At 38.9% G+C, this 22,636-nt stretch overlaps 1 protein-coding gene across 1 annotated transcript in view; it reads left to right on the forward strand.

Moving 5' to 3' along the window:
• Window positions 1-22,636, forward strand: part of KIAA2012 (KIAA2012 ortholog) — a 158,910-nt gene that overhangs the window by 38,575 nt on the left and 97,699 nt on the right. Inside the window, exons 9-12 of the mRNA XM_069068826.1 lie at window positions 1,275-1,397; window positions 7,218-7,373; window positions 9,274-9,402; window positions 20,558-20,626. Coding sequence (XP_068924927.1) covers window positions 1,275-1,397; window positions 7,218-7,373; window positions 9,274-9,402; window positions 20,558-20,626 — 477 coding nt within the window. The remainder of the gene's footprint in view (window positions 1-1,274; window positions 1,398-7,217; window positions 7,374-9,273; window positions 9,403-20,557; window positions 20,627-22,636) is intronic.

Raw genomic sequence — 22,636 nt, forward strand, 5'->3', positions numbered from 1 at the left:
TCCAGAGCTTGTGACTGGCCATAAAGATTTTAACGATTCATAGACATACTCATTGAAATGATATTTAAAGCTATAGGTGTGAATGAACACTGTAAGGAAAGGGGTGTAGAGAAAGAAGAAGAAAGGGCTGAAGTTCTTTTTGTGATAGCAAAGACATGGAAGTTAAGGAAGTGTCTCTTAAATGGAGAATTTGAATGTAATAGAACACACGAAGAAATGACAAAAAGAATGAGACCTCAGAAGACTTCTGTGAACTGATGCAGAGTAAAGTGAGCAGAACAGAGTAAAGTGAGGAGAATAATTTTATACCATAATAACAACATTGTAAAAATGAACAATTTTGGAAAAAATTAAGAACTCTGGTCAAGCAATTATCAGCCATGATCCCAATAATGAAAAATGCTAGCCAGGTCCTGGACTGCTGTTCAGAATGAGATAAATATTCACGGCCAACATGAGATTTATGTTTTGCTTGACTATGCCTATTTATTACAAGAGTTTTTTTTCAGTGTTTGGGGGGAATTGGAAGGAGAGGAAATAAACGCTTGTTGAAAGATAAGGAAGGAGAGAGGTAGGGACAGAGGAGAGGAAGGAAAGAGAGATGGAAGAAAGGAAGGAGAGAGGAAGAGAGAGAGAGAGAGAGAGAGAGAGAGAGAGAGAGAGAGAGAGAGAGAGAGAGAGAGAGAGAGAGAGAGAGATACAATCTTAGGGATGCCCACAACAAGACATCTCTAAAGCTAAGAGGAATCTTCATTGGAAGGAAATGATTATTTAGCTAGGGAAAACCATGAAGGCTAATCAGGGCTATTTGAAAGAGTGGGAAGAAATAAAGATTTCTCTAGTTCATGTTCTTTCTTATGACTACCCTGACAGGTAAGTCAGGAAGATAGTCAGCTTATCCCATTTCATGGACTCTGAACTAGTGCCTTAAATGCCATAGTAAACCCAGCAGAGTGGAAATTCCCAGGGAGGGAGTTGGGAAACCTTAGTTCTCATTCCTTTTCTGCCATTAATTAACTTTGAGATGATCACTTACCCTGTCTGGGCCTCAGTGTACTCCTCTCTAAAGTGAAGGGGTTGGATCAGAGGACTTTTAATAGGCTATGATGTATATATCAGTAAGTCTGCCCCATCCCTATGGAAGATCAGGAAAACCAGTGAGGGACACATTCCTCCTTGGAGGAAAATACATCCTCGATCTTAAGAGCAGAAATAGCTAGTAATGGCGACCCGGTTGGTTCCTTTTTTCATTTTACTCTGTCTTCACTTTCTAGAATCTTGGAATACTGAAGTCAAACCCAAGGCCAATGTATATGAGAAATATTTGCCAAGACTATCTCTGAAGCATCCCTGCTACTCTCAGCTACCATTGACTGTGCATCTCCCAAGGGCCTCGGGTAGGAACTCAACAATGATTCCATGTGCCTTCTCTCTAATACTTTAGATAACTTGTTATAGAAGGAAGGAAGACAGGAAAAACAGATTCTCCCTTAGTAGGGGATCTAAATGAGAGATTAGTGTGTTTAGGTCAAGCTAGCCCATCACAGTGCTGCAGAGGATTGAACACAGCACTTGAATTCAAGAAGACTTAGGTTTGAATCCTACCTCCAAATGTACTAGGTATGTGACCCTGGGCAAGTCACTGGACCTCTCTGGGCCTCAGTTTCCTCATCTGTAAAATGAAGGGGTTGGACTCAGTGACCTCAAAGGCTCTATATCCATGATCCTATGATCACCCTTCTGATACGGATTCCTTGTTACAAATTAAAGGTTATCTATGGATAAGAATATCTCATAGGATCATAGATCATGCTTTGGTCAGAAGGTAACTACAAGCAATGGGTCAAGTTGCAAAGAGACAAAATTGGGCTTGATGTAAAAAAAAAAACATTCTAAGAGTTAGAGCTTCTAACTGTGCAATGAGCTGCTTTGGGAGGAAGTAGATTTCCTATCCAAAGATGTCTTCAAACAAAGGAAGAAAAGAAGGAAATAAACATTTAAGTGCCTACTATGTGCCAAGTACTATGTTGTACTTATAATACAAATATCTCATTTGATCCTCACAACAAAGGGAGGATAATAATCGCATTATTATTATTATTACTGTTACTGTTTTATAGATGAGGAAATTAAGGCTGAAAGTGGTTAAGTGACTTGCCCAGGGTCACACAGCTAAGAAAGTGTCAAAGACAGGATTTGAACTCAGGTTCTCCTGATTCTAAGTCCAGCCTTCTCTCTGCTGAACCTCTTAGCTGTCCCAAAGGCTAGACCACCTTTGCTCGGTGTTGAGGACATTCTCGTTGAGGTATGATCTGTGATCCTGTAATTTAGAGATGGAGGGGACTCTTGAGATAATCCAGTCCAATTCTTTCCTTTCCCAGTGAGGATCCTGAAGAACAAAAAGGTTAAGCGATTTACCCAAAGTTAGACAGTTAGCTAGTTGCAGAGCTAGGACTAGAGCCCAGATTCCCTGATTCCCAGTCCAGTATTATTCTTCTCAGTCTTCCCTCCCATTCTCATTTAACTGGTTAACTCAATAGAACAATCAACAATTATTTATTAGGTACCTACTATATGCTAAGTTGGGCATCTCAGTGGCATTGGGATTATAATCAAAAAGACCTGAGTTCAAATCCAATCTCAAACATTTACTAACTTATGACCCTGGGCAATTCACTTAACCCTGTTTGCCTCAGTTTCCTCATCTGTAAAATGAGCTGGAGAAGGAAATGGCAAACCATTCTAGGATATTTGCCAAGAAAACCCCAAATGGGGTCACAAAGAGTTGGACATGACTGAAAAACAACTAAACAACAATATGCTAGATGCTATAGATACAAATACAACAAATTAAACCAACCTTACTCACAATGAGCTTGTTAAAAGAAATCTAGCCAGGATAACAACTTAGAATTTCTTAAAGTAGGATTTTACACATTGTGGCACTTAGGTAGGAGACGGACCTTTTAGCCAATCACCCCTCAAATTGAACCATATAGTTATGAATCTAAGAATCTACTGTATACACAATCAGTAAATCAGTAAACATTTATTAAGCACCTACTATGTGCCAGGCACTGGGCTCAGCAGTGTGGATACAAAACAGACAAAAGACAGTTCCTGCCCTCTTGAAGTTTACAATCTAATAGTCAGTTAGTGTTCTTTTTATACATGTACATGTATGTGGAGAGAGACAGACAGACAGACAGAGAGATGACCAATTCAGGAATCTATTTTTCTTGACTCCACATGTTTGTAACAAGGGTTTGGTTTTTCTTGTTTTCTCATTTAGGGAGGGAGAGGTGGAAAGGAGAGGATGCAGGAAATAAAAATCTAATTTTTAAAAAATGTTTCTTTTCCCCAGCACCTAGAGCAGTGCTCTGCATATAGCAGGCACCTAATAAATTCTGTCTTAAAAAGGACCAGGAGAGGCAAAAGGGTAGACAGAGGATCATTGTAAATTAAGATATACTGATTTGAGGAAATCCAGGAACCAGAAGAAGAAAACAGTGGAGAGATTCTAGGCAGAAATAGAAGACATATTGGCATCAGAGAATATGATAAACCATTGGATTATGTTCAGAAAGAAGAAATATATGAGGAGTTTGGGAAATAGATCACAAGTCTAAGAAAGATGTATGATATATAAGAGATAGGCAATTTCAATTATTCAGACATCTACTGGAGTGCTTTCTTGGTCAAAAGCAGAACAGCTTTTTCTTGGTTTACCCGAATGATAATTTCATCCTTCAAAATGTGTAAGATGCAAGGAGGTAGTTAATACGGTAGGAGTACTGGCCTTGGAGTCAGACCTTGGTCAAGTCACTCTGAGACTCTCCGAGCTTCCCATCTATAGTGAGGAGATTGAGCTAGATGGCCCCTAAGTCTATGACCCTATACAATTATATTCTGATTCTATTTCTCAACAAAAAGATAGTACTGGATTCTGGGGTGGAAATGATAGAAACCATGTGAAGTTGTGACTGATCCACCTTAGAATTTGTGGTAGAGGAGATGAAAGATGGGCACAGTCTGACATACAACCTAGGACTGGGGAGGGCTTTCAAGAGGTTCACAAAAAGGAAGAATAGGATGGATTCTGTTGACTGATCTTATACAAGGGAAGTCACCTAAGGAAGAATGGAAAACTCTCAACAAAATTAAGAAGACACAAAAAAGAAATAATCCAATGAAGAGGAAAAGGAGGAATTGTCTAAAGAGACTGACATAAATACTCTAGGAACTCACCAACCAATTTAGATTTTTAAAAGATTTGTGCAGACCATGGAAGCAAAAGCAAGTAATTTGGCAGTCATAAAAGCATAGAACAGTACTGTAAAAAGAGTGTCAATAATAATGGCTAACATTTGCAAAGCACTTTAAGATTTGGAAAATGCTATATACATGTTAGTTTAATGGATCCTCACAAAAGCTCTGTGAATTAGGTGCTATTATCCCCAATTTACATATGAGCTAACTTGGACTGATTTGTTTTAGGTCACAAATAAATGTCTGGAGCAGGATTTGAACTCAGTTCCTCCTGATTGCAAGTTTAGTGTTTATTTCCTGTGTCACCTAGCTGCTCATAATCAAGATTACTTACATTTAGGATAAGCTAAGTCTAGGGAGAAAAGTTAAGAACAGCTTAATAGTTATATTGGGAGAATGAGGAGGATCAAAGAAGCAATAAAAATATTGCTTAGGGTGGATAGATAATGATATTCAAGGAGTAAGGGAAGAAGAGAGAGACGTTCAGCTCTAATTTTACTTATTTTTCTTTGCCAAGGAGAATGATCTTTGGACTGGAAAGGACAGAACTGGATTGACTAATAGAGGGTTGCTACCCAAGATAAAGAGGAAGATAACAAGAGAACACCTAAGTCACTAGACCTTTAAGAGTTCAAATTAACTACATCCTAACTTACTGAAAGAAGTAGGAGTCATGCCTGCTGGGTCATTGTGGGTGACCTTTGAAAGACTAATGAAAGAGAGAGAGATCACAAGACTAGATAGTGACATCTGATTTTTAAGAAAAAGGATAATACCAACTCTGAAGTTTAAATTCATCTCCTGGCAAAATTAAAGGAATGGATAGTTAACATGTAGAAAAGGCAGCAGGAATGGCAGAGAGTCAATATGGTTCCATAAAGATTAGGTCATGCAGCTAGAGTAACTTTATTTCCTTTTTAGACAATGTCTCTAGATTGGTACATTGGGGTAGTACTGTAGACATATATTACCTGTATTTGACCAAGTCTCTCATTCAAGACAAAGAGAAATGGGCTAGATAACAGTCTTATTTAAGTAGATTCAGAATTGTTTGAATGACTGACAATGCCTTATAAAAGTATAGTCTTTATATACACTATGCACTTACTGTCATGCACACTAGCAGGTCAGGTTCCCAGAGTTTTGCTGTCTATATCTCCCCCTCAGTGTTCTAGGAGTACTCTGAGGGCATCTTTCTAATGCTATTGAATCAAGCCCCCATTCTGCTGTGGTCCCCCAATGTCATTTGCCACTGCCCATTCTCCCCACTCCTTCTTCCATGTTTGTATATTCTTATGTAACCCAAGTATAAAAAGAGCAAGTTCAATATCATTCTTTCTCCTCTCTACACTATTCATTTTACCTCTTAAAACCCTAGTTTTGAGTCCAACTCAAGTCCTCTGTTCTTTTTAGTTAACTCCCTCAATATCTTTTGAGGATATAAAGGTTCTGAAGGGACACTTGTTTTTTCCCCCTTTTATGTTATCACTGCATCATCATATAGCCCCCTTCCTTCTGCTTCCAATGGCTCAAATAAATTTACCTTTCTTGATTTATCTGTATTGTTTTGTAAATCAAGTTTCCCAGTCAGCCCTGATCTTTTCATTGGGAATGCTTAAAAATTCTCCAATCCATTAAAGATACATATTGTTTTCCTGTAGGATTATAAATATCTTTGCAGGGTAAGTTATCCTTGATTGTAAGCCAATATCTTTTGCCTTTTAGAATATTATATTCCATGATTTCCTCTCATTTATGGCAGAAGCCACTAGGTCTTGTGTTATTTTGATTATATTTCTCTGGTACTTGACCTGCTTCTTCTGGATGCTTGTAGTATTGTTTTCCTTTGATGTGGGAGCTCTAGATTTTGGCTATAACATTCCTTAAACTTTTTCTTTTCAGGGTTTCTTTTAAGAGGTTCTTTCTAACTCTTTGGGTAGTTTTCTTTTATGATTTCTTGAAATTTAGTATCTAGACTTTTTTTAATCATGTTTTTCAGGGAATCTAATAATTCTTAAATCATCTCTCCCTAACTTGCTTCCCAAGTCAGTTTTAAAACTTCAAATATTTTACATTTTCTTCTAGTTTTTTAACCTTTTGATTTTGTTCTAATATTTTTTGCTATCTTGTGAAGTCATTGATTGTTGTTTGATCTATTCTAGTTTTCAGGAAGTCTATTCCTCTTCTAAGCTATTTAATTTTCCTTCCTTTTCCTTTCCTTCCTTCTCTCCTTTATCTGCTTTATTTCATATTTTTATCTTTAGTTTCATTTCTTCTAGGTATTCATGCAGTCTTTGTGGAAAATCCATTTTTCCTTTGAATCTCTCCTTATAATAGCTATGGAGTTATTTTCTCCTTCTAGGTTGAACTTTTGGGTATCTTTGGATCTACCATAATTCTGAATAGAGTTCTGTATATTGTGTTTACTAATTTCTTCAGCTTCTGAACTGAGGCTTTGTGCCTAAGCCAGAATTCTCTTTCTGCTGTATTTGTATGTGGAATAGTCAGCCCTGCCTGGCTTAAACCTAAGTCACCTAGGTTCCTGTGCTAATCTCCACCTCCCAGAATTATGCTCCCCTGGATCTTTAAGGTTCAGAATACTGTATCTTCAGAGCCCCTGAGTCTGAGATGTCCTGGTTTTACTTCTGTCATGCCCAGAGTGCTATCCAACTCCAGGTCTCTTCCAATGTCCTCCCAATGAATTTCTAGCCACCCTGGGCTCTTGTCCACTGCTCCCCTTTGCAAGACCAAAGAGGAACAGAATTAAGAATGACTGGAACTAAGCCATATTCATCACCAATAGCCATCATACATATTCTTTCATTTCCCTCTTACTAATAAATATGTTCTTTTTCTTCTCTCTCTCTCTCTCTCTCTCTCTCTCTCTCTCTCTCTCTCTCTCTGTCTCTCTGTCTCTCTCTCTCTCTTTCTCTCTTTGTTTTTTCCAGGTAATGATTTTTTTCACCCACATACAAGTACTCATGGAATAAGGGATTCAGAGACAAAGAGTAGCAAGATTCAGCAGAAAACATCTGGTGCCAGAAGTCCCAAAGACATTATGGATGATGGAACCAACCAGAGTGACCTCCCAGAAGAGTTCATAGGTAGCCAACCACTCCATTTTTCCCGATGTGTGCTTGTGATTTGACAGGGATACAAAATAGCATACCTGGGCAGAGCCATGAGATCTCTGATGGTCACTACGTAGACAAAGAAAACCAGCATCAACTTCGGGGATGCCAGTGGGGTTAGCGCTCACCCTGCAGCTTCATTCCTAAAGAGTCAGTACATGTTGGAAGGTTTCGTTGCACCAACATGCACTGCCAAGACATTTGGGTTTTCCTCATCCCTGGCAAAGGCAATGTGATGACATAGCCTCATTGCGCTAATGCAGAAGGCATTAGGTACCCTGTTTGCCCAGCATGCACCACCCAGAGTTATCATTTGCCTTCTGGGTGAAAGAGAGCCCAATAAACATAGTGAATGTGAGAGTGGTCGAGAAAGAAGCCAGACATTTCTCCCATCCACATTTAGCTCAGGGCAGATCTAAGAATTACAGAATTTAGGAGTCACTCTTACAGTAAAGGTATGGTACCAGAACACTATTTATCAATGATACCAGTTGATGCTGCTTAGCTGTGTTTTTTTGGCCATTTGTTGACTTTTTTGCATGAATGGAAGAATGGGTGCCTTCATCTTACTTTTTATAGTACAAAGCTGAGGTCAAAGCCAAGTTTCTTCAAAAGGAAGTTACCGTCCCTTAAAAGCCATTGGGAAACTTCCTAGCATCCCTCAGATCAGATCAGAACAGAACCTCCCTAGTTTCTCCATCAGTGGTCTCATCATAGAATTGGCTTGAGCCAAAGGGACTTTAGAGAACATCATCTGGCCCATAGTGTAACAAAATGACTTTTGTTGATGAGGAGAAGGATGAGGAAGATGATGATGATGATGAAATTTTGGGTGCCCCTGAGCATACATAGGCCAGCACTAAGACCATTCTATAGAGAAGCAACATGGAATAGTACAAAAGGTGTTAGAGTTGGGATCAGGAAAAACACAAGCTTAAATCTCACCTCTAACATTTACTATCTAAATGACCATAAGGAAGCCACTTAACCTCCCTGAACCTCATTTTCCACAATAATACCAATGTACCCATTTGGCATAATTGTTTTGAAGATCAGATGTAAAGTCATTTGTAAATCTTATAGTACTGTATGTTTCAATTATGCTTAAGTTCTGGGACCTTGATCTAATCATACCATGTGCCTGCCACACCTACTCTTCAATATATTTATACAGGTAAAATCTTGGTTAAAATGAAAGTCAAGGGCAGTGGGGTAGAGGAAAGAAAATAACAGGAAACATGATAAAAGGGCAGCATGCAGCCGGAGGGGGAAAGAAAAGAGGGGGCACTGTTGCTAGGCAGCCAGTTCCAGTTTTGCCAACATTTGCTTCGGTGACAGTCAGGGAATTTTTATAGAACTGCCTCCAAAATCTTTTTTTCCCTACGCACTAGCTGGCCACCTCCTCCTCCTTCTTCTACCCAATATCCCTGAGTCACTAGGCAGCATTTCCCCCAAAACTAGTGGTTTGAAATCATCACCTTGATCGGCAATTGACTCTTGTCAGCACCCAAAAACATACAAATGTGTGTGTAACTGCCTTCAGGGCTGCAAAACATGTTTTTTTGTTTTGTTTTTTTGTGAATGAGATGGTCTCTTGACCTTCCACTCCCTCAGGTATTACTAGTACTCCTAATTCAGGGATTCTTTACCTGAGGCTTATAAACTTGGTTGTTCTTTTAAAAAATATTTTGATGACTGTTTTTCAATATAATTTATTCCCTTTGTAATCCTATGTATTTTATGTTATACACTTAAAAGCATTATTCTAAGAAGAGATCCATAGGCTTCGCCAGGCTGCCAAAGGAGCCCACAACACAAAAAGAGGTTTTAGTTAGAGCCCCTGGGCTAATAATGCCTTGTGTTTATTTTCAAGGGAGTTCTCAGGACCCAGCACTTGGAAACATCTTGATGGAGCCTGCTGGAGACACTGTTTACCAGCCTCTCTTGGGTTCTGTCCAAAGCATGGACCTCCCTCTCCAGTTTGATTTTGCATCAGGTGAAGGTAAGCTGACACACTCCAGGTCAGTCTCTTTTTCAAAGGGAAAAATTTTGCCTGTAGCTCCTAAACCTTCCCAGTGATAGAGAGACATCATTAAAATCAGACCAAAGTCAGCAGTTTTCCCCCTCTCACTGACACAGTGCTGCTTCTGTAGCTCAGTACAATAAGCTAATGTTTGCATAACAAGTTTACTCACGCTGGAGAATCTTGGGAGAGAAGTTCCAGGCCTGGGCCTTACTTGGAGGAGGAGGGGAAGGAGGTCTAATGTACATGGTTGATTCCTTGATGAGAATGATAACGCCCCTTTGGTATTTGCCCAAACTAAACACTGCCCTTCTTTTCTTTCCAGCCAACCCCTAGAATCAGAGGTGGCTAATTGGTAAGCGGGTCAGGTATTCGTGTTATGTGCGTCGGTGCACCAGTGTGAATCATCTGGTTCCTGACAGATATGCGAAGCAATTTCCAAAAACCCTTCTGGCATGTTAGCTTATTGGGAAAGAGGATAGCTGACTTTGGGGTTAGAGCCATTTAGCAGAGCAGTCTGAAAAGAGAAAAATGAAGGCAGATAGTAGAGAGCATCAGATGGCCAATAAATATTGTGATATGTTTGCATGAATATGGCCATTAGGAGTGCTGATGATGGAGATAAAGAATGTAGTAACCTAGGAGGTTGATGTCATGGCTTTTCACGTGATGGGAGTCAGGAGATTAGGATTCTTGATCAAGTTCTTGGTCTAACTGGGTAAACTAGAACACGGCACATCCCTCTGGGCCTTAGTCTCTCAACTAGATGATTTTAAAGTTCCTTCTAATAAACAAATGAATGAAGTTTCTTCCAGCTCAGAAACCCCATATTTTCTATCACGGTACCTCACATTTGGGGGAAAGGTGCTTTGTGAATGGGATGGTCTCTTGACTATTGAAATAGCCACTTTTGGTCCACGGGATTCCAGGGGTTCATAGTCAGCAGTTGTTTCCTTTGAATGATATGTTATTTAAAAGTTCAATAGTATATTCTTTCTAGTCCTGCTATGAATGTGTGTGACATAACAACTGCTGTTGAATCTTATTCTGACTGGGTTATACCATAAAGTGACTGAAAATATCAGTTTATTCTGTCGTTTTTAATATTGGTTTCAGTGGACATTCTAATTAGATGGGTTAATCACCATCAGTATTACCCAATTGATATAAAAGCTGGAAAGTAAATGTGATTTTATCAACCTGCTGTATTAGTAGTAAGCAGCATAGTAATTTAGGAGATTAAAAGCAAAGTCATTCTAGGTCAAATCATACTTTCTGGTGATGGTCAAAGGGGAAAGGACAAAATTTGAGCCACTAAAGTTTAAATCACACTACAAACGGTAACATGAAGCATTCAAAGAAGAATCTTACAATGATTCACAAAATATGATGACTTGTCAATTGTGAATCATGGTGCAGGCAGAAGAGAACACAGTCAGCAAAAGAACTGAAATACAAAAAGATATTGCCTGGCCACAGTGACCTGCAAACTTGGGTCTGATGTCAGGAAAATCTTCCTAACAAATAGAGCTATTCAAAAATGGAACAAGCTCCCTCAGGAGTTAGTAGGCTTCCCCTCCCTGGTGGTCTTCAGTCAAAGGCTGAATGACTACTTGGTAGGTATGTTGTAATGAGAATGTGGTGTTTTTTTCAAGGGGAAGGGAAGAGAACACGCACTAAGCTAAGTGCTTCACAAGTATTTCACAGTAACCCTGGGAGGTAGGTGTTATTATTATTCCCATTTTACAGGTGAGGAAACTGAAGTAAACAAAGATGGCACAACTTATCCAGAGTCACACTAGCAAATGTATAAGGCCAGATTTGAAATTAGTTCTTTCTGACTCCAGGCCCAACCCTCTATGCCACTTAGCTGCCTACGGCATAGGTTGCTCTGGATAGCCATTCAAGTTTCTTCCAGCTCTGAAATTCTACGTGATTCTGCTTATTTGATTTATATTGAAATTGCAGTCCACACGGGGTGGCTAGGTGGCGCAGTATCAATAGAGCACCGGCCCTGGAGTCAGGAGAACCTGAGTTCAAATGTGGCCTCAGCCACTTAACATTTACTAGCCATGTGACCTTGGGCAAGTCACTTAACCCCAATTGCCCTGCCTTCTCCCCTCCAAAAAAGCAAAAACAAACAAAAGAAAGAAATTGCAGTCCACTAAAACCCTCAGGTCTTTTCCTGAGTCATGTATTTGTACCAGTAATTTTTTTTTAACTAAGTAAAGAATCTTTCACGTAGTCTGATTAAATTTCATTTTATTCAATTTGGTCCATTCTAACCTGGCAAGAATATTTGTATCCAGATTCTATCATCTAATTTGTTAGCTCTCTCTTCTAGTTTCACACTATTTACAAATATAATAAGTATTTTTGTGGTTCAGTTGTTTTCAGTCACATCTGACTTTCTGATCCCGTTTGGGGTTTTCTTGGCCAAGATATGAACTGGTTTGCCATTTCCTCTACAACTCATCTTACAGATGAAGAAACTGTGGCAAATAGGGTCCAGTGACTTGCCCAAGGTCACACAGCTAGTACGTGCCTGAGGCCAGATTTGAACTCACGAAGATAAGCCTTCCTGACTCCAGACCCAGCACTCTATGCACTATGGTGCGACCTAGCTGCCCTTAGAAAAGTATACCAATCTATGATTCTATCCATGTCATTGATAAAAATGTTGAACAAAATGGAACAAGAAAACCCTCTAGTATATATACTCCTTTACAAATTTCCCTAAGGGCTATTATTAATCATAAGATCATAGGTTTAGAGCTAGAAGGAAACTTAGCAGGCTTTGAGTCCACCCTGATCATTTTCCATTAATGTTTTTGCTGTTATCCACAATTTTTTAAAGTGTACTCTAAGTAGCTCAATATTTCTTTCAGTGCTCTTGTATGTAGTTTATCTGTGACTGTTGACATGAATTCACTGAGGACAACCATCTCTTCATTTATCTTGGTTTCCAGCTCCCTGTTAAGCATTTCTATTCTCCATATTGACAAGTCAGATTGGAGTTTTGACTTCATGTGAACTATATTCCTAGTTTTCTTTATAATTTCCATTGGTAATTTGTTCCTAATCTAAGATTCTGACTTGTCTCTTCAAAAATGTGCCTTTCTCCAGCTCAGACACTTAATACTTACTGGCCATGTGGCCTTGGACAAGTCACGTAACCCCAATTGCCCTGCCTTCCGCCCTCCAAAAAAAAAAGCAAAAAAAAAAAAGGAGGGGGCGGCTTGGTGGTACAGTGAATAGAGCACCAGCCCTGGAGTCAGGAGGACCTGAGTTCAAATCCAGCCTCAGACACTTGACACACTTACTAGCTGTGTGACTTTGGGCAAGTCACTTAACCCCCAATTGCCCTCCAAAGTGTCTTTCTTTCTGGTAGCTTCGTTTAATAAGTTTTTCTAATGTGTCATTTTCTAAGGGCATAGAATTAGAGGAACAGAATGAATGACCCAAGAATGTTCCAGATGACCCTAGGTTGCTTTTGCCTATTAAAGGAAGAATATGCCCAGTTGATTGGCTTTTTCCCTTTATTCCTCACTTTTTGCCACTTAAAATAGTGTTTTAATTGGGAGTCTGTTTAACCACCCATTCATCTCACCTCCCTTACTCCTTCCTGGGTTCTTTAGGATAGAAGGTCCTCTTTCATTAGTGGGATTGTTGGTAAAATTTGGCTATTTTCTGAACAGCTATTCTTCCTAATGCCTATGCTTAGGGATTTTATATGGTGGTGTTTCTGTACACCAATGTCACCGAATCAAAGCGTGCCATTCTTTCTAAGAAGGACCTCCTCAAAACAGTTCTCCTAACCTGAATAGTAAAAATAGCTAAATTTACATAATGCTTTATAGTTTGAAATTTGCTTTGCATTTATTACCTCATTTTGATTCTCATAACAACCTTGTGAAGCAAGTGCTATTATTATTGCCATTTTGTAGATAAAGAAACTAAGGACTGAAAGAAATCAAGTGATTTGCCCAGGGTAGCAAAGCTAGTAAGTGTTTGAGATAGGATATAAGCTCAGGTCTTTCTGACTCCAAGTCCAGTACTCCATTCATCAATCCTCATTATGTCTCTTTCCATTCTCGGAGGGAGAAATGATAGGAAGGGCATAGGGGGGAATTCCTGAGAATACTTTGACATGGCTCCTTTCTCCCAATTGCCTCTGACCACTGACAGAAGCAGACACCACCAACACAAGTAGAATTCAGGAAAGATATTTTAGGAGAAAAAAAAACCCAGTATGACATAGATCTGGGTTCAAATTCCATTTCTGACACGTTAACTGTGTGATTCTGAGCTAAACACTCCTTCCCTTCTTTTCTCAGGCAACTCCCTAGGACTCATTGTTCAAATCATAGACACCTTGAGTTCCCCATGATAAGAAAGAAAACCTTTTTATGAGTCTTGTTTTGTATTATTTTGCTTGTTTCTTTTTTCCTTACGGGGGCTGGAGAGGAATGCTTTTATTGACCAAGAACAAGTCATTCATTTACAACCTGGATGGTTGGTTGTTTTTATTTGTTTGTTTGTTTTTGGTTTTTTAGTGCCTTATTTTGAATGAGAAGGACACCTAACTCCCTTAATAGAACTACAGCGCCACATGTGGCCTTGAGGCTGCAGGTTTGAGCTAAACATAGCAAAGACAGTGTTTTTTTTTACCCCAGCAATTTGACTGAGAATCTAAAGCTATTTCCATAGCATCTGGATTTTAAAAAAAGTCAAACATTGAGAGATCAGAGTCTGCCTGAGATCATATTTTTTTTTAAATTAAGAAAACAAAAAAGTAACATATTTGCTTAAGTTCTACCTCATCGTTATTATATATACATATATTATGCATATGTGTATATATGCATATGTGTGTATATATTTACACACACACACACTTTATTGTCTTTGGGTTTCTTTCTCTCTTAGTTCCATTTCTCCCAATCCTTGGTGATTCCAAGCCCACCTTAAGTCCTATCTCTGCTAAGAAAATTCAGCCCACAATAGCATTTACCCTCTCATTGCATGAGTTTGTATTTTCTATGAAAATGCATAAAGAATCCTTGCAATCCAGACTCTGATAGGCAGCTGTACGAACTGTAAAGTCACTGAATTGGTTCATGAGTATGTGTATTTTGTGTGGCTGGACACTAAACTGGGCCTTTAGATGAGCCAGAGGAAGAGGACAAGGAGAAGAGCCTTTGGGGAACTGTGCAGTGTTCAGCATAAGATGTTTCTATGTTGCTTAGTTTTGCTGAACTGGGTTTTTTCCCCTCTTTTTTATTCTTCATTATACAGCATGGATCTTTGATAGAAAACAAGGGGATGGACACGTTGGGAAATATAGGTGATGTAAAAGCAAAATATGTCAATAAAATTTTGTTTTTTAAAGGACAATGCAAAAAAAGAGAGAGAAATTGTGTGCAGTGTTTTCAATGACTCTAAGCCTCCCCCAAAACAAAAACCCATTGAGATGACTCTTAACTCTACGACTGTGAATCATGGAATACCACAATCTCTGAAAAATCAAAATGTAGGTCATCCAGGGGGCAATGGAGAGACACATGGTGGGCTGTAGTATATTATCATTGACAAATTACACACAGGAAGTAGGGTAAAAGATATCCTCAAAGAACCATATGACAAGTAAAGGAGGTGGCCGGTCATGTAGTGAGAGCAAGGGTAAGAGATGAATAGCCTTTGTGCTGTATTAGTATGCTTGCAATGTCAAGAGACCTAGAGGAAGGCCCCAGCACGTTGGGTGGTCCCATCATGAAGGATTTATGGGAGGACATGGACAAAAGTTGCACAGGATGAGACGATTTAAATGGGTCATGATCTAAACCATTGGAGAGAGCCTTACATTCATGAGATCACCAAATCATGAAAGGATGGAAACATTTTATCTCCCCAAAAAGAATGCAAACTCATTGAGTGCAGAGACTATGTCTTACACATCTTTGTTCTTCACATAACCTGGCGCTATGCCTTGCCCCTAACAGGCATACTTCAATGGATTCACGCCCTCCATGTTGTAGGTATTCCCTCTAATGGCCCAGATTGCAACTCATCCAAACCTTCTCATCATCTGTAATTTTTTAATATGGCCTCCCATAATTCTTTTATAGAGGCTCTACCCAATATGTTAGAGAGACTCTTTCAGGTCTTTTAAATTTACATTTATTGAGTTCCAATGAAGGACTTGAATTGTCTATCTGTTATCCTTTATTTTATATCCAATCAGAAGTTTCCTCAATCATATCTTTAATGCCACTCCTTGCATATAGGTCAAAATTAATAATGTTCCACAGCTAGTTAGGTCTATCCTGTATCTTTCTATTATCCTTTCAATGACTCACAAATTTAATTTTTCAATTTTCACAGTTTTCCATGATTTGTAGCCTTCTAGCATTACTGGCAGAATATTGGTATTAAAAAGGATAGATATTTGTCACAGGGAGCAGCTTGGGATTGTTAAAAGCAATGCACAATTTCCTAAATGCAATCCAGTTTGCTCTATGTCTTTATTCACTTCTGGTCCCAGCTCACTGTCCATCTGCAGTCTTTGTCCAAGGTATATGTACTGAGGGACTTGCTCAGCAAGCTGCCTATACATCTGAATAATATGCATTCTTCAGCCATGAGTTTTCACTTTGTGCATTGTCAGTCCGGTCTTCTTCGGATGGTCATGGATTACATTAAGGAGGTCCCATAGTATTCTTAGGGGAGAAGGGGAGATGCAATCAGCACAAGGTTTAAGAAATCCCTCAAAACACATTTGTTGTTCCCATGATTTCATCAGTACAGAGAACTCCCTCTATTATCCAGATCAGTAATTCATTTGTAACTTCACAGAATTTTGGATAGCCATTCAGTGTAACCAACACTTATGAAAGGAATCACCACCATTATATAACTGACAAGTGACTATCTCCTTGAAGATCCCTCCCCACCATGATGGGGAGCCCACTGTCTCACTAGGCAGACCATTCCCCTTTTAGAAGGTGCTAATTGTTAGGATTCTTCTCCTACGTAATCAAACCTATATTTGCTTCTTTTTCAACATTCACCCATTGCTCCTGGTTCTGTCCTTTAAGTACGAACAGAGCAAGTCTAATGCTTCTTCCCACATCTGAACACACATGGATTTGGAGTCAGAGGTCTTGTGTTCAAATCCCAGTTCTGCTTCTTACTACCTGTATGACCTTGAATTCAATAAACTTCTCCAGGCCTGAGTTTCTTCTTCTATAAAATGAGAGATTGGATTAGATGTCTCCTAATTAGATTAGATTCCTCCTAACTTTATAATCTTATGAACTCAGCTAACATAATCCCTGTAAGTCTTCTCTTCTCCAGGCTAAACACCCCCAGTTCCTCATAAGGCATGAATTTGAGACCCTTCACCATCATGGTTGCCCTGCTTGGTATAATCTCCAGTTTATCAACATCTTTCCTAAACTGTGGCTCCCATGAAGAGTTGCTTGTGGTATTGAGTAGTCAAACCCAGGTCTTCATGCTTTCTCTGGCTGTCAAATGAGACTCCCTACCTCCCAGGCTTATTGGGAGGCCCCCATCAGGCAACAGCTGTGAAAGTGCCTTACAAAGTCTAAAGCATTGAAGAAATGGAAAGTATTATCATTACTAATTGTTATCCCAGGTTCTACATGGGAGAAGGCACATCAACCTTTGGAGGCAGGGGTTCAATGATACTCGGAGAGGACCAATAGCTTTGGCACTGACAGCAACCTGTTTGCAGGGAGTCTTGTCATTTTAGTCCTGTTTTTGGAAGCCAACCAACTTCGCCACGCTTCCTGAGCCAGAAATCCTCTATTCAGAGGACTTTTCTATCTCCCTTTTCCCTCCCAGTCAAGAGGATTCATTTGATATTTTTCCCCCAAGTATCCAGCCACTTCTAATTGGGACAAGATAGCAATTAAAGACGTCAAAGAGACAGACTTTGCTCAGCAACTTGCATAGGGACCACAGATTCATTCTTTACGTGGCATGCACAGCTGGTCTCTGCCAAGCCAAATCCCCTGAAGTACCAGCAAGAAACAAAACACACACACAGACACACGCACACAAGTGTCACATTCTCCTCCAATTGCGATTAATACAATGTGGCTGTTCTCAGTCTGGGGGGGTTCCAGAGGAAGTGGTTGAACTTCCATACAGACAACTGTGGTAAATAAGTTTGAAAAGAAAACCTGATAGTGGATTTCTTGGGAGATGTGAGGCAAAGGGCACGACTAGAAGCCGTGAATTGTTTGTGTAACCCTCCGACAGCCTCGGCCCCCAACACATACTGAGCTTTCTCTTTCATGATTGTTTTAGCCTTGTTTTCCCTTTCAACCAGGATCACTCAATTCTTTGAGGGAAAATTAACATTCATTATGCAATTTATCTCTCCCCTTTTAATCCAGAATGTCAGTCTCCAAGGTCCATGCTCAATAATTAATGTCTGTTCTCATTTTCCATTCTCAAGAGCATCTATTCTTGAACTGTAGGGTCAACAATTAACACTAATTATGGCTTTTTCTCTCCACAATGCTATTTCCCAGAATCCTAAGTTACCCTGTTTATCCTGAGCAATCTGGATGCATGTATGTACATGTGGGCCTGCTGGTACTTAGGATCATTAAGTAATACTCTTTTTCAAGCCCCACCACAGTTAACAAATCAGTCAAACACTAGCATTTTTTTCTGGCCTATTCACTAGAGCATTTATTATCAATACTAGAATGACAAAGGAATAAATATTTGTAAACAAATTTGGCTGGAAAAGTCACAATTGAACATAGATCATTGCATTTGACAACAGAAGGGAACTTAGAATTTTTCATTTATCTTTGTTTCATACTTACGTGAATACAAGTCTCACTCCTCTTCCATCGTTCATCCCCACCCTACCCCACAACCACCACCACCATCACTAGAATGTAAGCTCCTTCAGGGCACAAATCTGCCTTTTTTAGCCCCGTAACCTCAGTGTTTCAAATGCTTGTTTATTTTTTAATCCAGACTTGTGATTTCTTTGGCATAGGGAACTCCCATTAAGGAAACTCCTTCCCAGATCAGCATTTGTTCTATAACTTATAGCTTATATATAATGCTATATTATATATAAGAGAATGCCTTGGAGGCACAAAGGGTTAAGTATCCTGTCCAGAGGGATACAGAATGTGTCAGAGGCAAGATCTGAATACAGGTCCTTCTGATTGAAACATCTAACCACTACCCCATGCTGCCTTTCAATGATCAGTAAAAATTTTAATGATTTAAGGATAATAAATATTTGTTGAATTGAATTAATACTTTGAATTAAAATCTTTAAGGGAGGAAAATCTTAGAGATCATTTAGTTCAACCCCTTCATTTTACATAGAAGAAAAAAAGGTACAAAGAACTTTCAGTAAATGACTTACCTAAGGCTAACCAAGTAGCAGAGAAAGGATTCTGAACTCAGAGGATTTCAGTTCAAATCCAGTCCTCTTTCTACATACCACACTGACTCTCTAGGGGGTGCACTAGATGCCTTTTAAGGCCATTTCCAACTCTGACTGTCTCTTCTCTTGTTCTCTCCATCCCACAATATTTATTTAAGTTTCTTTTAAGAAAAATTCAAACCATCTATTTTCAACCAAATATCCACTCATTGAACTCCTTACTGTTCCTTTGTCAATCAATGAACAAGCATTAATTAAGTACCTACTATGTTCCAGGTACATCCTGTTTTTAAGGAGTACACAAACATATAAGCATATATACACACGTCTATATAGAATTCTCTGCCACTCAATTCTATTGTGTTTACATCAGATCAAGTTCAGTCATTAAAACATCTGACTTGTATCTTTGTCTGGAAATGACAACTGTAGGAAGGAGAATGGGCAGCTAGGTGGCACAGTGGAGAGAGTTCTGGGACTGGAGTCATGAAGACTCTTCTTCCTGAGTTCAAATCTGGCTTTAGACACTTACTAGCTGTATGACCCTGGGCAAGTCACTTAACCCTGCTTGCCTCCGTTTCCTAGAAAAGGAAATGGCAAATCACTCCAGTATCTTTGTCAAGAAAACCCCAAAGATGGTCATGGAGAGTCAGATAAGACTGAAACCGCTAAACAACAAGGAGAATGACTCTCTCAAGACATCTATGATAGAAAGGGGCAGGATGGGGGGGAGAGAAGCTTTGAAAGAACCTGGCTGTCTTTTTGGGGTAGAATTGGATAACCACTGTGATTTTCCAATTCCCCCATGATGCTACTTTTCCAACTCTAGTATTTGCAGACTGTGGATACCACATGCTTGTCTATCATCCACAATGAGGCTGCCGCTGCTCATGTTGCTGCTTCATGCAACATCTGCTGTTCAAATTTGTGTTATTTACTCAGATTTTATGTCTGGAATTAACTGGTTAGTGCTCTTCTCCTAATGAAAGCTTTTAGCTCCAGGTTTTTGCATTCCTAATACTTTAGTTGTCCCTTTCTGGGGGGTCATTAAACAGTTACCTAGAAAAGGTTATTCTCCATGACAGCATCTACAAGTTTTCCAAATGATCTAATTCATTACTGAACTTAAGAATCTGTATTTCTGTTCACGATTACTATCCTCTCTTAAAATTTTTTTAATTAATTTTTTTCAATTAACAACCATTTACTTTTTCTTCCTCCCATCTCCCTGCTACAATGGAACAAAGAAAAAAGAAAAACAAAACCCCTCTAACAATAAATTCCCATATTGGCCATGTCCAAAAATCTATATCTCATTCTGCATATTTAATCCAGCCCCTCTTTGTCAGGAAGTAGGTAGCATTCTTCATCATCAGTCCTCTGGAATCATGGTTGATTATCACATCAACCAGAGTTCTTAAGTCTTTCAAAAATGCTCATTTTATAATGTTGTTGTTGTTACCTTGCTTTTGCTCACTTCGTTCATGTAAGTCTGCCCAGATTTGTCTGAACCATTCCTTCAGTCATTTCTAAATAGTGCCATAGTATTCAATTACATTCACATATTAATGTTTATTATTATTCACTAACATAATTTGTTCAGTCCTTCCCCACTTTTTTGTGTGTGCATGACAATTTTCACAACGCATATTGAGATTATCATTTAATACCCCTCTATTTTCTTTCCAGCATATCAATTCGTAGATCCAAGTACCAATCTTAGTGAAGCATGCTCAAGTAATCAGCATGTCAAGAAAGGTAAGGTTCCCCCCAGAAAACCTACATATGTGTTGTTTACAAGGACTTTTTATATTTAATTTAATTTTCAATTAACAAGTATTTTTTCCTTTAACTCTACCCTCTTTGGAATAAAAAGGGGAAAGAAAACATTTGTAACAAATAATATATAGACAAGTAAAATAAATTCCTTCCTTGGCAATGTCCAAAAATGTATGCCCCAATACATCTCACTGAAAGAAAGGAAAATTGGTAATAAAATACTTCATCATCAGTCCTCTAGAATCATGGTTGGTTATTATATTGATCAGAGTTCTTAAGTCTTTCAAAGTTGTTTGACTTTATGATGTTGTTATTATATAAATTGTTCTCCCTGGTTCTACTTCTCTTGTTCAGTTATGAACCCAACTCATTTCCTATATGTGTTAGTTGTCCATAAGTTTGATTATTGATCCATAAGTTCTAGAAGTTGTCCATCCAAATCCTTGTCATAATTTGGGCAATAGACATTCTTCGTCCATTTTTCCTGTATGGAAGGTCAAGCCAAACTCTGATGAGTGGTTACAGATCTCTTCCAGGAGTCCCTTGATACAACCAATAAAATATTATCTACATATACAAGCATCTGAAGGATTTCGCCATTCACAGAGTCTCCCTCCTCAACTTGGATTCCACCCTGGATTTCCTCTATCACAGTAGTGAAAACCTCTCGCAAGCATACTTCTCCCTATTTGATGCCTTGTCCAGTGTTCATGATAAGAGATTCATTGAACAGGGTCATCTTTATGGTTGTATCTTTTGAGGAACTAAATGATTTTGAGGTATCTGCAAGATATTATGTTGGAAAGGAGCCTGTAGGTCAGTGTCTCATCCTCCTAAATCAAATATTTTTTCATAATCAACAAACAATAAGCACAATGGAATCATATATTTTCTACATCTTTCAAGCAGTTGTGAAATAGATGTGACCCACTGTTGAATTTTGATCGCAAAAGCCAATATTCAGGCCCTACTAATACCTTCATCAAGGATCAGTCAGTTGGTCAACAACCATTTATTAAGTGTTAGGCACTGTGCTAACTGAGGATACAAAAAAAGGCCAAATTGAAATTTGGTAACATACATTTATAGTAAGTTCAGCCATCATGGTTCTATGACTTCATCCAGTTCCATTCAGCATGAGGTGAGTAGGAGGCGAGGAACAGATGGTGCTTGAAACTAACTGTCTCTTCAGCTGCCTTTCTCAGTAAATGACTACACCTTCCACATTAATAGACTCCTCTAGACATTGTACCTATGCACACACAAGTACTGCATTAAGTCCTGGGAGCGTTTGGCCATTAATTAGAAGGATTATGCTCTTTCCTACATTCTTTGGTTTTTTTATACCCCTAATCCAGAGACTGGAGTAAAATTACTCTAAACTTTGGTTTGTTTCATGTTTAGGGTCTCTCTAAAGGGGAGAAGAGAAAGTTATTTAATGTACAATGTAAGTCAGGTTGCTACAGCTATTCATTTCCTGAATTACTGAAGGAATTACTTTACTGAAGGAATACTTTACACAAGGAGTCACAGGCATGTATTGACAAAAGCTTAAACATGAAGCAGCAGCACAACTTATACCTACTATTATACTTTCCTAGGAATTGAGACTTCAACATCTAAACATGAAGTAGTTTGAAGTCTTTTCAATAGGCATTTGAAGAATTATATCAATTACATTTCACCTCAGTGCTTTACTGTCTAAATAATTCCCTCCAAGTCCATGTCCTTGGCAAGCCAAGTCAGAGTTTGGGCTCACCTGACTTGCTAATGGTTACCTTCACCAAGAAGCATTGTAGTAGACATAGAAAGGACACCTCTCATTGTGTAGCCAGTACTGACTGGGGTTCAGGATGTTAACTCATGAGGCTGCCTCAAAAACTAGACATATCTTTCTCAAGGTCAATATTCAGTAAACTACAAAAAGACAAAATGCACACATACACACACACACACACACACACACACACACACACACACACACACACA

Source organism: Petaurus breviceps, unplaced genomic scaffold, assembly GCF_028583685.1.
Source record: "Petaurus breviceps papuanus isolate PSGF00001 unplaced genomic scaffold, PetGlider_PUasm1.0 90769, whole genome shotgun sequence".
Classification (NCBI taxonomy): Eukaryota; Metazoa; Chordata; class Mammalia; order Diprotodontia; family Petauridae; genus Petaurus; species Petaurus breviceps.